General features: G+C 45.7%; 1 protein-coding gene across 2 annotated transcripts in view; it reads left to right on the top strand.

The window, feature by feature from the left end:
• The window catches only part of VPS11 (VPS11 core subunit of CORVET and HOPS complexes), a 107,482-nt gene extending 93,902 nt beyond the window's left edge, over positions 1–13,580 (top strand). For both annotated transcript variants that reach the window (XM_086951287.1, XM_086951288.1), the window contains exon 16: positions 12,885–13,580. In XM_086951287.1, the coding sequence (XP_086807413.1) occupies positions 12,885–13,049 (165 nt within the window). In that variant the 3' untranslated portion in view covers positions 13,050–13,580. The remainder of the gene's footprint in view (positions 1–12,884) is intronic.
• The last annotated feature ends 1,720 nt before the right edge of the window (positions 13,581–15,300 follow it).

Below are 15,300 nucleotides of genomic sequence, written 5' to 3'. Positions count from 1 at the left end.
TGGCGGACACGAGAGACGTGGGACCGGAACTCCTGGACATCCTGCATTTTGCTAACTGCATCGACTCCTGAGGTATCTTGCAGTTGTGCAGTGAGGTACGAGCACCATTTGCACCGAAGCTCAGGCCTCCACACTCCACGAGTGTGCCGTGGGGACCGCTCTTGCATTTCAGCTTGACGCGTCTTCCCAGTTCCTAGTCCGTTGCTAGTGAGCTCCCTGAAGACTTCCTTTTAAATCTAACTTGCTTTCCTGGTTGCGCCAGGCTTGCTCCAACTTCCCTACAAAGGAGAAGTTCCTCAGACCTTGCTGGTCTGCACCGAAGCCAATCTTGACATCCTGCGTGGGTTGCGTTTGACAAGGCTTGTTGGGTCCAGTCCGGATACCAATACCGCAGTCAACTAGATTCTTTGTGGGACAGCTCGAATCCAGCTCCTGGTCGTCATCGACGACTCCTGGTCCTCGTGGCTGAAGAGACTAACTTCACATCTTCACCTGAAATCACCGGACATCTGGTGGCATCTTCCTATCGCCGCCCTGGTCACTGGAAAGTGACCCAGACTCTGTCCCTTCTGCTTCCAGGTTCTACAGCTCTTCGATCCACCCGGACTCTTTTCCTCTGATTGCCTGCAGCACATCTTTGCAGCTCTCCATTGAAAACGACGATAAAACCCGACACGAAAAGACACCTATGCACCCGGCTTCCCTGGGTGAGGTAACACGAGTACTCCGGTGTTCCCGTGGGTCCTGACTCTCGAAGAGTCCTAGTTTAAAAGGGTTCCATCGTAGTCCATCCGGAAGTGTCCTTAAATTGTATATAGAAAGTCAATGGTAACCCGCGCCTGTGTTTAGACACTGCACACATCTCCCATGGGTCTCCTACTTCCTAACCTTTGGTCGATTAGAGTAGCCCCAGCGATTCCACAGGCCCCAGGCCTGCTTTCTAATTCTCTTGTGGTTCTTATACCACTATTTTAGTATATGGTTTGTGTGGCCCCTAGGGCATAACGTATACTGTGCAACTTATCGTATATTAACTCAGTGACTTGTATTGTATTTTTACCTCTGACCTCATAAAGAGTGCAGAGGGGTTGTGTTTAGAATAAATACATATATACTTGATATATACCTTGAATGGTGTCCTTTCATTTGGTAAGGGATTATAATTGGTAAAACAACTTGCTTAATACACTCTCTGAAGTCTTAGCCTGATGGCTGCTGGTCCATGCTACCAATAGGATAGCTTTCTATAAGGTTGACTTTACAACCACCATCAATAAGGGTCGATTAGACTGGTGCAAGGTGCCCACTACAACTAGTGGACATCATATGCCAGGCTAACTTCTCACACAGACACTATACCATAAGTGACCATTACCACAGACACCTCTCCCAGACTAGTGTGTGCATCTCAATAACTTGATTTTCCATGGAATATGGCTTTCTCAAAGGTAGGGTTGCCACATTAACTGATTGGAACTGCTAACCATTCACTTTGTTCTGAAATGTTCTTACTAGTGATTCAGGGAAAATTATCCTGAACAAGACAGGCAATCTGATCACCATGTACTAGCTACAGAAACATGGCAGCACACACTCCCTTAACCTCTCTCACTTAGCCAGCAAGTTTGGCATTGGGCACTCTGCCACAACATTCTCCTCATGGCGGAGCATCCCTCAGGTAGACAACAACTTTATGGACCTGCTCAGCAGGATGCATCCATAAGCCTGTGAGTGGGTAACTCCACTTCCATGTGCCTCACAGATACTTCCAACTTTGGGGCACTCCAAAGATGGACCTCTTTGCCACCCCAGAAAAAGCTAAATGCCCAAGGTTTGTTGCCAGCTCCCCACATTCCATGGACAATGCACTAGGGATGAACTTGTCAGAGATATTTGCCTACACTTTTCCTTCTCCTGATTCTCCATGTGTGGTGAGGAACCTCAGGCAAACATCACCAACCCTCATTCTAGACAGCCCTGGTACTACACCCTCCTGGAGATGTATGTCCGCTCTCAAAAAGGTTTTCACTCGGGCCATACCTTCTCATGCAGAGGCAAGGTCGAGGGAGGTATCCGTGGCCCAGGCAGCTCAACCTGGTGTTTCAGCACCTGGGGTACTAGAATTTCGGCCCCTTAACCTTCCTCATGAATGTATGTCCATCTTAAAAGAAGTCCGACAGCCTACAACTCTGGCTTGTTACACAGCAAAATGGAATACGTTTTTTTTTTTTTTACCACATCAGTTTCAAAATGCTGGACCTGCTAAAGCCTACTGTACAGGATATTATTGTCTACCTTTTACACTTGCAGAAATTAGGCTTTGCCTGCACTTAGTTATGCATGTAAGCTGCGACAGTTGCTAAGAACACTCGTCCTGCTTCAAAATTCTAGTTATTCAGAGCATTCATGAAGGGTCGTAAGAAGGTGATACACCTTAGAGAGTACCCCCTGCTCCCATGTGGAATCTCAATATGGTCCTCACCAGGCTCATGGGACCATAATTGGAACCTAGTCATGTGTGCCTCCTTTAGTTTTTCTCCTGGAAGGTGGCCTTACTGGAGGAAGCCATTTTAGCAACTGCTCATCCTACTAGAGCCCTCAATACTGGTCCATAAGGATAAGGTTGTTCTTAGAACCAATCATAAGTTCCTCCCTCCCTAGGATGGTATCACCCTTCCACCTTAAGGACACCATGGAGCTCCCACAAGCAGATTCCATTGCAGAGAGAGCACATTTGAGTACTTGTATTTTATGTCGAACATTCTACAATAGAACAACCCCAGGAGAGTGGGGCCTTCTGCTGTGCCTAGGGGGATGGACCCTATCGGGGAACGCATGTAGGGAGAGCACTCTACCCATTAGAAGTCAAAAGAGCTCTTGTATACTAAATTGATAAGACCAAGCAGTTTCGAAAATTGGACCAGCAATTTGTCTCTCAGACAAAGCCTGGGAGAGGACATCCCATCTCCAAGGTAGGCATAGCTAGTAGGGTAGTCAAATGTATTCAGACTTAATATCATAAGGCAAAGGGGTTTCTATCTGCTCCACCCAGGGTGCGCTAGTGCAGTAAATGGGGGACCTCCTCTAAAAGAACAGATCACGGTAAGGGAGAAGATGGGAAAAATATGAAGACAAGAAAATAAACTCCCTCAAGACCTAAATTGTTCTACAATGGAATTAAGCCAAATACATTAAGTAAGCACCCAAACCCAATTGTTAACCCACTAAACAAAATATTCCAATAATTATAAAAATGTTCTTTTATTTAATTTCTTTTGTCAAATATATTTTCATTAGTATACATGTTTTTATATACATTTATTCATTTTCAACATTGATTACAAATTCATAAATAATCACAAAATGAGAAAACAAATACAGCTAAGTCAAATAGACCCAGGTAGAGAGAAACAATAGAAATTCACAACACCCCATTCAAACCCTACTCCCACACACCCAGACAAACCTTCGCATTCATAACATATCTGGGGAACTCAACTACAGAGTAACAATGTAATTGGAAGGACCAAAGACAAGAACTGTAGATAGCATGATGTTTTCAGGACAGTGGTCGACGCGTTTCGGTGGCTGCAAGATGATAATATGCCACGTTCATCAGGACCTGCCAGATATAAAGCCCTCACAAGGTCCACTCCACCCGGGGAAGAGAATACCACCTAGAAGGTATAAGAAAAATAAGAACAGAATGCCCACAGACTATGTAAAAGAAAAAACTTTACATCAAAAAGGACCACCTTCTACAAAGATGAAGAAACCATATTCATTGCTTTGACGTTATGTGCTCATAAGTTCACATAATGTGTTCAGACCAACTTGACAACACAGACCACTAGACCCCTACCTACTCAGGGCCATCGTCAAAATATTACAAATACACCCAGTGTGTTACAATTACCGCCATCAAGAAACAATACAGCAACATACAATCAAACATTCTCTGTGCTACAAACAAAAATAAATCAATCTTTCACAGTCCACAACCGAGCCCAATATGATCCTCTTAGTATACTTGCTAGAAGAACAGTTTCAATGTCCTCTATATCGGGTACAGACTGACTTTTCTAAATATACTGTCTGAGGATCAGATGCTTCTCAACCCGTTGCCAACAAACACCGCTTTCAGATCCTGTGAGGGCAAGATGCACATGAGACCAATTTCTGCATCTCAATGGGTCAACAAAGTAATGCGAAAGGCCCATCCAGTTTACACTAATATCATCAAATGGGCCATGCATTATAACAATAGTCCAAAAGGCAGTTTTCCTATCGCATAAGTTCAACTGCATAAGGATTCCCTTATACAGAAGAGGAACACATAGCAACACATATCTCACCTCCGGCGACTCAATACCGCGTATCGTTGCTTGGAGTTTGCTTGTAGATAATCCAAAAAGCTCTACTCCTGCGTGCAAACTAAAGAGAAAGAAAAGGCGTATTTCATAACCTGCCAGGTCTCAAACCAGTGTGAACCTCAAAGAGGTGTAGTGATTGACGCAACTAACTGACCTGGGCAAGATACCTTTAGAGAAAGTATGTGCACGCCGGTAAATCACTAAGAAGAGAATCCCGTACGCAGGACACCAATTATCACATGAGTCTAGGTAGTGCAATATACCTAGGAAGACACCAATTATCACGAGTCTAGGTAGTGCAATATACCTAGGAAGATAATAGACATAAGGTCAGCCCATGATGTAATAAAAAAGAGACCCTACTTTAGTCTCCATCATGCCAGAGAGAAACCAACAAATGAACATGCCTAGTCAGCCAACCAAATGTATCCATAGAGATACTTCATATCTCATTAGCAGAAAATAATAGTTTAAACTATGGGACAGATTTTAAGGCCATCCATAAATACTGTTTGCTTGGTTAAAGAACCACGTCTCATACAGGTTAATTACTGCACTTTAATATTACCTTGATTGCTTCCATATCGTCCAGGGGGCCTCCTGCATTCCCAAATGTTCTGTGCTTCAGTCTATAACATGCTGTAATAAGTAAAAACAAGACGAAATCGCCATATTATCACAAGCTACACAGCGTGCAAAAGGGTCTAACTATACAAGTACCCTCTATGATTACAGGGTCTACACAGCGGCTGCACTCTGAAATCCTAGTTATAGCAGACAGAATTCCTGCTTCTGAGATACATACATAGACCCCAGTCTCTATAGATAGTAACCCGCCAAACAGCTAGTGGTCTCAACCAGCCATATATTATCCTTATAAGACACCCTACACCTAAAGCCTCCTCACCTTCCAACATAAACAGAGATTTGCATCACTGATGGCACATCACGTCTTCAAGGCAACCCGATCGAATAGCGTCAAGGCGGCCAGTCCTATTTTTAAATACACGGAGCGCACACGTTTATTCAGCAAAGGGCTTACACCTGAGCTACAGGTCACCACGATGGTAAAAGGACTTAAAGCAAAAAAGTATTACCGCCATATCTGAAAGGTAAAGTACGAATAGAAAAACTCAACCTAATGCGTAAAGCCCTGCATGGCTGATAGCAGGTCGAAACTTCACAAACGCTCAATCGTGTTACATGAGGCGTGAACGTTTTTTAAAGCAGAAGACTAACACCTTCGATGCTGGTCACCTCGATAATGGAAGTGGTAAAGTCTCAGTGCCATAATTGAAAGGCAAAATACGTAAGAGAAGAATAGCGAGTTGACAGAAAACAGGCATGTATGTAAAATGCATACCTTACATAATGCACAGAGCCCTACATAGCTCATGCCAAATCGGAACTACTCCAACGCTCGATCGCTTTACAAACAGTTAAGCATACGATGTAAATGTTCCAAAAAATACACGATGTTCATAAATGACTAGCAAAAGCAAATACAGTCACAAAAATAGAAGCAAGGCAGAAAAGATTAAATATCCATGTCATCATAAAGATGTAAACTACAAATAACGAGCTGCCCAGCAAGGGCACATAGATCAAATTCCATGTAAACCAATAGTACCCAGGGCACCACACATTATGAAGGAAGAACAAAATAAGTGATCGGTCAAATCCATGAATTGGCCCCCCACTAATTCGATGTAATGACTCCCCAAAAGTAAATACTTGCCTATAAGGGCAGTTCCTGAGTTCACCAAAATGTGGACATATCCCACGAGAACACCCCATTCTCATAATAAAGAGATGGAGATCGAGGTTCTTAGCACCGAGCTACACAAAAGAATAATCCTCACTTGAATACAGTGGCACAGCCAAGAAGACTAGCTTTTGCACGTTCTCACATGACTCATAATGAAGAATAGATAAATAAATTACCAAGGCTGGGTTACATATCATTGGATGTCTTCATTGAGCCCCTGTTTCACACTGTTCATGGTGAAAATCCAAAAGGTTTCCCTTTTTTTTTCGTAGAACATCATCAATAGGGAATCCTGCTTTGCTCCTTATTTTCTCTAAAACGCACCACCTAATGTCACTTTCAGAGTGGTCTTTGTCCACACAATGTTGGCCAAGGGGTGCTGACAACTTCCTGGTACGTATGGCTGATTTATGCTCGCTAAAGCGTACTCTGAATTCACGCGCAGTCTCCCCAATGTAGATTAACCCACACAAACACATAAGCAAATAAACTATGTTATGGCTTCTACAGTTAGTACGGTCGTACAGCCTAATATTGCGGCCATTATGACTTAGTTTATCTGCCACAATAGCAGCCTCGCAGGCGTGGCATGATCAAAACTTATGGTTACCTGAAATATTTGGCAAACCTGTAATTGAAGTCTGGCGCAAGTTATTTGCCACAGGTCTCGAATGGACCAATTTATTTATTTATTTATTGAGTTTATAAAGCGAGACATCTACCCAGAAGGGTTTCCCGGCGCTAAAAAGGCAAAGAGCAACAAAGCACTAGCAGAACAGAGATTATTGATTAAAGAGCCAGGTTTTGACGGCTCTGTGGAAGCGAGCATGACAGTTCTCAGCGCGAATGTCAAGGAGGAGAGAGTTCCAGAGTCTAGGCCCTAAGCACGAAAAAGAGCTGCCACCAATTCTAGATAGTCTGTACTTGGGTACGCAAAATAAATTTTGTGAGGAAGAACGGAGAGAGCGAGAAGGAGTGTAGATTTTGACCAGGGACTGCAAATAGGGGGGAGCATTCCCGGTCTTGATCCTATGCATGTTGCTCAAAGCCTTAAACTTTACGCGACTCAACTCTGAGCCAATGAAGCTCACGGAGGCGTTCTGTGATGTGGTCAGTTTTCCGGCAGCCACAGAGAAGACGTGCGGCGGCATTTTGAGCCAGTTGGAGACGACACGTGACTGCCTTGGTTGCCCCCAGGTAGAGTATGTTGCCATAGTCCAACCGGGAGGTCACCAAGGCATTCACTACGGACCTCTGGGTGTCGGACGGCAGCATCCAAAAGATTTTCCTCAGCCAGCGCAGGATGGTAAAACAGGTGGCTGCTACTTTGTTGGGCTGACATTTCATTGTTAGACCATTATCTATGATCACACCCAGTTTGCGCGCATGCTCTGAAGGAGATGGAAGTGAGCCCATTTCAGCTGGCCAATGCCTAGAGCTCCAGAGATCAGGATTTTTCCTAAGAACCAGGACCTCATTCTTCCCACCGTTTAGTTTGAGTAAGTTGAGATTCATCCAATCGGATATCTCACTAAGACCAACTTGCAGGGGAGAGGTCGAGGCTTGGTCAGATTGGGATAGAGAATAGACGATTTGAGTCGTCGGCGTAGGTGTATAAAGTCAACCCAGAGCGTATTGCGATATGAGCCAGGGGAGTAACATAGAGATTAAAAAGGAGGGGGCTCAAAATCGAGCCCTGGGGCACACCATAGGGAGAAGAATAAGTTTTGGAGGAGGAGGAGGAGTGTGAAAAGATTTGGAAAGTCCGGTCCGTCAGAAACTATGCCAACCAGTCCAGGGCTTTGCCACCGATACCTATGACCAAGATGTCGCAGGTTCCGATTTCTATGGTAAGCCACCAAAAGTTGCTCCAATTGTATCATCCACGTCACTGTTAAGAATTTTCAAATTCCTTTGAATTATGTTTTTTGATTTTGTAATTCAGGGCGGAATGGTTCATGCCACATACAACCCTATCTTGGGGCTCACGGCGTGTGCCTTTCAACAAAGCGTCACGGTTGTAGTACTTTGCTCTTTCTTATGCATGTCGTACCAGTCTGCGGGGATACCCTCTAGCCAGAAGGCGTGTCCTCCGAGCATCGCCATGTTTATGGAACTCTGCCATGTTCGAACAATTACGCCGGGCCCTCAAAAATTCTCCAAAAGGAGTGGAGTCCTTCTGACAGGTCGGATGGTAACTGCTGTATTCCAAGATGGTATTCTTCGCAGTGGGCTTCCTGAACAGACTCCCTTCCAGGGAGCCACCAACACCTGAAATCAAGATGTAAAAAAATTCCACACTAAGGGGACTACTATTTGAAGTGAATTTCAAATTAGAATCACTCTCATTCAACCACACGATAAACTCCTATAGTGACTCATTATCTCCCTTCCAAACAAAGAAGATATCCTCAATGAAGCGTCTCCATAGACCAACCTGGTCATAGAAAGGAGACACCTCATTGAAGATATGCTTAATTTCCCACTCACCCTTATAGTGGTTAGTTACGCTGGGAGCACAAGATGCTCCCATGCTGGGCCCCTTTAGCTGTTGGTAAATAGTACCACTAAAATGAAAGTAATTATTCTTGAGCACTACTTCCAAGCATTCAAGGATAAAACCATCTGGTCTATCTCCAGCTGACCTCTACAACAGGGCGGCGACCACTTGTAACGCTTGACATTGAGGGATATTAGTATATAAAGCCTCCATGTCAAGTGTTACAAGGATCTCAGTGTCTTGGTTAAATGGTATGCCCTCAATCTTACTAATAATGTCACCCATGTTGCGGATATATGAGGCGTAAATCTGTGTCAAGGGGCACAGATACGCATCCACGAACTTGGACAAAGGTTCCGTACTGGAACCGATGGTAAAGATGATAGGGCGCATGGGGGGATTTTCAACATTCTTATGCGTCTTAGGCAGCCCATAAAGGGCTGGGGTCTTTGGGCATGTTTTGTTAAGGAAGATAAATTCATCTTCAAAGTGTATCCCAATTCCAGAGCTCGTTCCGTCATTTCCCCAATGGTAGTTCTCAACTTGGTGAGTTCTCTTGGGTGTGATCTTTTATAATGTTCAGGGATAGCTAGCATTTGGAGCACCTTATCATTATAATCTGCCTGTTTCATTAAAACTATACCCCCACCTTGTCACATGGTTTCACAATAAGATCTTTGTTCTCCTGAATATTTTTTATTGCTTGGTTCTCAATATGTGACAAATTACCACGCACTGAATGAGGGGGTTTCACAATGCGGGCGATCTTTGATCACATTTTGCTCAAATATCTTGACCTCTGGTCCCACCATATCAAGGGTCGGAGTGAATTGGGACGGAGGTTTACACTGAGCGGTTATCCTCATTTGATTCAAAAGGACGATCAAGGGGGAGGAGCCTGGCCAGCGACCATGATGGCCGCCTGACTCCTCGGCTCCGCTCGCCTCCAAACTACTTTCCCGGTTTCCGCGACATCCTGCACGCACTCCTCGGATTACATGGCGCTGGCGGAACCGGGAAGGGAGCCTGATCCTGCCGCTGTCCTTTGAAGCCCGTTCCCGGCAGTGGAAGCGCCGCGACGCCCTCACCTCCTCCGGACTCGGCGAGGCTGGCTCGGGGTCTTTGTTCTCAGTTTGAGCCCGGCTCCGTGTGCACCGACGATCGCCTGGGACTGCTGGACGGGGCTGGCTACCGTGTCACCGAAGCAGCTCCTCGATCCTGTAACCCTGCCTGCCGCTCCCTCTGACCTGCACGCCGACGCTCCAGAAGCAACACTGTAGCAAGCCCTCGAACCTGAATCGGTTCCGCCGCTACTTTGTTTCACTGCAGGGCAGGGACGGGCGCCATCTTATCGCCCGCCTTTGTCCTTCGAAGGGGGCCACCCGGGACTGGGTCTGGGCAAGCATTGCTGCGTGGGTGATAAGAGACCGTTGCCCCTGCGCCCCCCGCCCGGGCTCGCTTCACTATGGACCAGCTGGAGTTATTGGGGAATGCTGGCAAGGAAGGCTATCGACCGGCGGAACGACACTGTGCACATCTGCTCCAACTGGATGACAATGCGGCGCCCTCTCCCCCCTCGGAGCCATTGCGGCTACGTGATATCCTGAGCGCCCTGTCTGTCTTGAGGGCTGACCTGCGTACCGTCGCTGGGGAATTGGGGGGTCGGATGGACGCGATACTGTCCGCGGCCCCCCTATCTGTTTGTGCAAATCCGCAGCATCTGGCCGCTATGCCACATCCGGTGATAAATCCTGTTGGCCCCTCTGCCCCGGTCGCCGCTGAGGTGGAGACGGCGTGGGACTCTAATCCTGCAAGTGAACTAGCGGCAACACCCCTGGGCAGCACCGGAAAGTCTGGGACTGTTTTACGGATGGAGAGACGGCATCGGGCGCCATTTTTCGAGGCTCCCTTGATGGCGGCTAGCGGAATACACTTCCCCTTCTTGGCGCGGTGGCGAACGTTGAGACTGGCTGCACGGGGTGATCCATCACCTTGCGACGCTTCCTGCATCATTGACGTTTTCTCGGCAACGGACTGGATGAACGTTTGTGACCACTTTCCTATCCTGACGAGGTCCCCTCATTCCCTTCTTTCATCTGCGTCGTTTTCGATCCAGTTGGACTGCGTCGCTGCATCTTATCGTAAGGGGCAAGGTTGAGGGTGTCCCCCTTCCCTTCGGAACTGTCTTCCTTGTACTGCTGGGACACTGATGCACTGCCTGTGGATTTCATATGTTGGTACTGTATTGCTGGCGGGGTCGGGGTAAGGGTGGCCGGATTAACGTACTTTGATGGTTTTGGACATATTCTTACGGCCCTCCCCCGGTCTTATGTGATTTATACTTTTTTCTTTTTCTTCCCTAACGGAACTCTTTCCCTAGGTGAACTGTGCTCTTTCTTCCTTCTTCCTTTTCCCCTCTTGTTTTTCTTTCTTTCTTCTTTTCCTCTTCTCTTGCTATATTTCGGGTTATGGGGAGACAAACACTCTGCTGGGGGGGGGGGGGGGTAGGCCGTAGCCTCTGCATGTGTGTAGGGTGGGGGGTTAAATGTCAGTTCGTATTTCTTTCTATGGTGCCTTTTTTGCTATTATATGCTTTCTTTTCTTTCTCTTGGCCGTGTTAGGCATATTGGGGGATGGGTGATAGCGTGGTATTAGTTGGGATGTTGCGTCCTCTTTAGGGGTGTGTATAACTTGTTGCCATCCTCTGGTTGGGACCTGCATGAAGCGAACTGTGCTGATTGGTAGGGGTGTCTATTGTGGGTCCCACCTGCACGGACCTAGTTTCTCTTCTTTTCATTGTATCAGTACGGAGAACTATGACCTGCTTTTAATGGTTGCGATGGAAACTTTTAAAAATTAACCTTCACTGATTCTGGGACATGGTAATACGGTAACTACAGTGTAACCTTTTTACTGCTTGCTTCGATGAGAGGTATTACTATGTCGCCGTAACGCTACATTAGTGCTTTACTGTTTCGTGGCCGGCCGATAGGTTGTAGGCCCGTATTTGTACTGATTTGATGCACAATAAAGGTTTCCAAAAACAAAAAAAAAGGACGATCAAGAAAGAATTTCTTCAGTCTCACCTTTCGAAAAAAGGAGAACGTCCTCATGTAATTTGAAGACATTAGGGTGGGTATATGGAACAAAAGAAAGACCCCGACTGAGGACAGATAATTCATCTGAACTCAAAAAAGGAGCAACCAGTACCTTCCTAAGAAACCTCCTAATAGCGGATATTTGATGGGCAGTCACCCCGTGAACACTGCACACCTGTACCAAGCACTACTGTTTGAAACATTGACAGGCTAAGATGTCCAGACAACTGCATCTTCCACATGCTAGCCACCACGTCTGTCGGGTGCTGCTCTACAGCCCATGCTTAGCATGTGTCAACAGCTACACATGCTATGAACAGAAAATGCTACTTTCCCTCTAAGCGTCTGTGTGTATCGCTGTTCACTTGCGCCCACCCTTCTGCTCTGAAGCCTGTGTCTAACTGATCCTTTGCCTTCTCAATTTCACTGCTCATTGCGTTTGATTCACCGTACTTTCACACTCCATACATACTGTCACTCGCAGTGCGATAAACAATCCAACATGGAGTTGATGCCCATGATCAACGTACACTAAGAAGAGTTTAACCACATTTCATGACTTGCGACTTCTTCAAACAAAAACAATTTGCAAATATCCGACGCCAGCACTAGATGGCAGGAGTATGTGAAGCATGTGAATCTACAACATTACCCGCTACAAACAGATTCTTACAGGGTAAGGATCCTTTCCCTTAATGTGGCAAGCCTGAAAATATGGCATGGATCTGAACCAATGTTCGGCATCCCAGTTTCTACGTCTATTTACATGAGAAGACTGTGCGTGTGTACTCCTTCAGAGTTTGTGTTTTACAGTTTGGAGTTAATGTTATTGTTTATCTCTTGCTGCCTTATCCTTCATTCTGTTTTTCTGCACTGTCACCTGTTTCTTGTTTTCAGATTGCTGCATATCCTCTGATCCCTTTTTCACATGCCTTTGTAGGTTATTTGTAGACTTTATATCAAGCATTCTGGTAGAGTAGAAAAAATGTTGTCCCTCTCATTACAATAAAAAAACAGGGTAACTGAATATTTGGGTTAATCACATATATAAAAAAATAAATGACACACACAATACAGATTGTGCATATTGTATCTGATGCCTGTCTGAATGTCCCTCTCATCATGTGTGTTCCTTTGTTTTGCAGCTGCAGTGCTCCAACGACGGTTTCTCAGTTATTGCAGATTACTTTGGACGTGGCGTGTTCAACAAACTCACCCTCATCACAGACCTGCCTGCTGGCAAATCCACTGCCCCTATTGATGCTGGCCTGCAGCGAGAGCTACTGATTCACACCAAGCGCACCTCCTAAGCGTGTGTTTTCAACTTAATTCACTCTGTGAGGGGAGCATTGTAAATACTTAATTTAGCTCATGGATTGATGAGTCACAGAGATCAGAATACAGCACTCTACAGAGCAGGCCAGGGACTCTCTCACTGTGCCTCACGGTGTCCTGTTCATAGCTTGAAACTAATGTGGTAATGCCAGAGGAGTCTTAACTTTGTGAGAATCTGACGCGAGTGCTTTATTCTCGCCCCTTCTAAACCTTGGTGGATCACCTTGGACTGGTCCATATTTATGCTTAGTCCAATGATGTTTTGGTACAAACTGTTCCATATTGGTTTGCTGGGCAGTCGCAATACTGTTCTGGAACGAGAAAAAAAGCGGTTATGTAAATATAACCTTTGTTGCATCCTCTGTCTATTTATTGTGCACTGTAAAATGCTTTGTGCTCTTTGAACGCAGTTGAAGCTTTCCTTTGTGTACAGAAAGTTAAGGCATTAAATGCGGAATATATAATTTTGTTTAAACCCAAAACTGGTTTATTAAATGTTGTCAGAAGGCAAATATACTGGTTATGTAATACAATATGGGAGGCCCATATGGACCCTAGTACAAGAGAAAAGCCTTATTACATGGAGCTTAGCAATGATCATGAGGTAAACATAAATACAATCTTTGTAAACCAAACAGTGAGGCGATCAGGGAGCATCACAATATTGGAAGCAACATAGTGTGCCATCTAGGAGCCTGAAGAACAACTTCCTCATTCAATAGAACATTGTGGGTGGAGCAAACCCAGCTCCCCAAACAAATATTGTGTCAACCAGAGGAAGTGAGTGTTGTGGAATTTCAGTTTGGGTGTCTACAAGCCCACAAAATAACAGCAGTGTGGGGGCTTAGTAATGATGAAGCCCTGGCCAGCATTCACCTAAAATAAGGAAAGGGGCCAGGAGGCCCAACAGTGGGTGACAAGAAAACAAGGAAATGGTCCGTCTGCACAAAGGAAAAGAAAGGTACTGCTTTAAGGGCAAGGGGGGACAGATGGGAGCGGGGAAGACGTTGGGGTGCACCAGAGGCGTTCTGTGGTATCCCTAGTAAATGTGAGAGCCAGAAACGGCTAGGTTCTGGACAGCCATACAGGAAAGTCAATCAAACCGGTGAAGGGCACGCAGTCTAGGGGGCTGATAGCAGAGGTGTTCCATCCATGGACATATAATCAAGTAGGGTGTTGCCTTATCTGCATGAATTTCCTGTCTGAGAGAAAGCTTATATGATAAATCTTTCATTAATATGGTTTACCATAGCCGGGTGAACCAGAATGCTATCGGAGGGGGGAGTGCGAGCCTTCCAGGCCAAGGCTATGAGCTGTGGGACTGTGCTGGTCAAATGGTGGATCAGGTACCAATCCACATGTGTAAATGCCTCAAGTGTGGTAGGATAAATGCCTAAGATAATCATGTAATAGTCCACTGGAATCGGAAACTCCAAAGTGTTTTAATGTGTCCCAGAATGTCCTTCCAGAAGAGATGAGGGCATGATCACCAAATATGTTAAATTCCCCTCTTGCACCCTACAAGCAGCCAAAGCTTTAGGGAACATGGTGCACGGACGAACCGGGGTATTGTACCACTGGAACATCAGCTTGTAGGCAGATGCCTGCTGTAAGATACCCATGTGTTGTGGGAAGCTCACGCCACAGAAGTTCCTACTGTTTCTGTGTGATGCCTGCCTCACTATCTGATTCCCATTTCGACTGATATGGGGTTGTGGGAGGAGGCGAGACTGCAGAAAGACATTGAAAGTTCGAGAGGTCTGATTTCTAAGAAGACTTACAAAGTTACAAACTAACGTCTTTAGAGGTGTGAGAGGTCGAGTCGCTCCCGGCGGAGGTGGGGGGGGGGGAGGAAGTAGAGAGCCCAGTGGCATAGATTGAAATAATGTTGCCTGAGTCTGTAGGGGATACCAAAGTCAGATCTGCAATGCGCAAATGGTTTGCCATAACCCTGAAAGAGGCAATGCAATATTTTAAGTTTGCCCCTTTCCCAATCAGGGAAAGACCCAGAGCAGAGCCGGGGCGTAAAGTCTGCCACCTTGTTCCATATCTCCTGCACTTTCCAGGTAGGGGTAATCATGTAGGCACTACGGGGCGATGGGACTTCAGAAGCCAGGCCAAGTCCTAGGGTAGTCTGTAGGCCCCTCCTCGGTCCACATGGAACCAATGTTTTTTAGCTCTCCCTAACCACCCATTCAGAAATAAAGCGAACATGAACTGTTCAAT

This window comes from Lissotriton vulgaris, unplaced genomic scaffold (genome assembly GCF_964263255.1).
Source record: "Lissotriton vulgaris unplaced genomic scaffold, aLisVul1.2 SCAFFOLD_1083, whole genome shotgun sequence".
NCBI classification, from domain to species: Eukaryota; Metazoa; Chordata; class Amphibia; order Caudata; family Salamandridae; genus Lissotriton; species Lissotriton vulgaris.
The sequence above is the reverse complement of the archived record's forward strand: the minus strand, read 5'-3'. Positions and strand labels throughout refer to the sequence as shown.